This window comes from Dufourea novaeangliae, unplaced genomic scaffold (assembly GCF_001272555.1).
Source record: "Dufourea novaeangliae isolate 0120121106 unplaced genomic scaffold, ASM127255v1 scaffold244, whole genome shotgun sequence".
Taxonomy (NCBI): Eukaryota; Metazoa; Arthropoda; class Insecta; order Hymenoptera; family Halictidae; genus Dufourea; species Dufourea novaeangliae.
The window spans coordinates 91,773-93,034 of record NW_015374131.1 but is presented as its reverse complement, the minus strand read 5'-3'; the positions used below and the strand labels follow the sequence as shown (position 1 = coordinate 93,034).

General features: G+C 40.1%; 1 protein-coding gene across 1 annotated transcript; it reads right to left on the bottom strand.

Annotated features, from left to right (window-relative positions):
* Nucleotides 1–269: 269 nt before the first annotated feature.
* On the bottom strand, nt 270–818 carry LOC107191242. Its single transcript, XM_015580231.1, has one exon. It carries the CDS (start codon nt 816–818, stop codon nt 270–272), a length of 549 nt encoding a protein of 182 aa, XP_015435717.1.
* Between the last annotated feature and the right edge of the window lie 444 nt (nt 819–1,262).

Genomic DNA, 1,262 nt, shown 5'->3' with positions numbered 1-1,262 from the left:
GATGTACAAAAATGAAGATTTCTTTAATGAAACATGTTATTTGATCCGTTACAATTAAGTGTGAAAGATAATGTCCGCCAAATGTCCGCCACAGCTCCGGCGGCACACGTCGATCCGCATATCAAAATTTTTTATAACATCTCGGCATAATTGCTCCTCAATCTCATCAATGCGCCGTGAAATCTCGTCTTTGAGTTGCTGGATGGTGGTTGGCTTGTTGACATACACTTTACTCTTCAGATGGCCCCAAAGAAAGAAGTCTAACGGTGTCAAATCGCAAGATCAGCCCATATTCTGCAATTCTGCTTGTTGACGTAGCCATTGAGGTGGAAATGGGCTTCGTCGCTGAAGAGGATTTTGGTAGAAAATTCGTTATTCGCTTGTCTTTGTTCGTGTATCCAACCGGCAAATGTACGGCGCTTTAAATGGTCCGTCGGCTTAAGTTCTTGCGTTAATTGAATTTTGTACGCGTGCAACGACAGATCTTTCGTCAATATCCGATGCAAAGTGGCCGTGGACAAGTGCAATTCCTGTGCTCGATGTCGAATAGAGGTGTTTGGGCTTTCGGCCACATTCTCCCTCACGGCAGCAATGTTTTCGGATGAGCGTCCTGCACGAGCACGTACTGGCTTCTTAACATCTGCCACAGACCCGGTTTCTTGGAATTTCTTCACTATTTTCCCAATAGCACTGTCGGTTGGTCGATTATGCGGGCCGAAAAAATTATGAAGAGCGCGAAATGCACTTTTGTTTGAACGTCCATTTTCGTAATAGGCTTCAATAACTTTAACACGTTGTTCAATGCTCAACTTTTCCATGATTCAATTTGTAAATAACTGAAGATGTCAAAACAAAAAACTAACCTCAAAAAACAATTGACGTTTAAGCTCCGTTCACATTTAACATCTGTCCAAACTATTGTAACACCCTTTATAAAGATATTTAAAAAGAGGCAGGTGTGCCAATATTTTTTGACCTACTGTAATTGTAGCAGCATTTCCACAAATGTCACATGTTGGTGCTAAATTTGCACCGAAACAAAAATCTACTGGATTGTCAAAATGAGGGGGCCTGTTTTCTATATAGCCACTCTTAAACTACGAATATTTGAAAACATTTGTAAATCTTGGCAAAGATAACTGATTGTGTTGCAGAGATTGAAGCTTAATAATATTGTCCCTTAAATGAAGATTAACAACGTAATCGGAAAGTATAACTATGTCTGAGAAGCGTTTAACAAAGTTTTTCCAAACTCGATATCC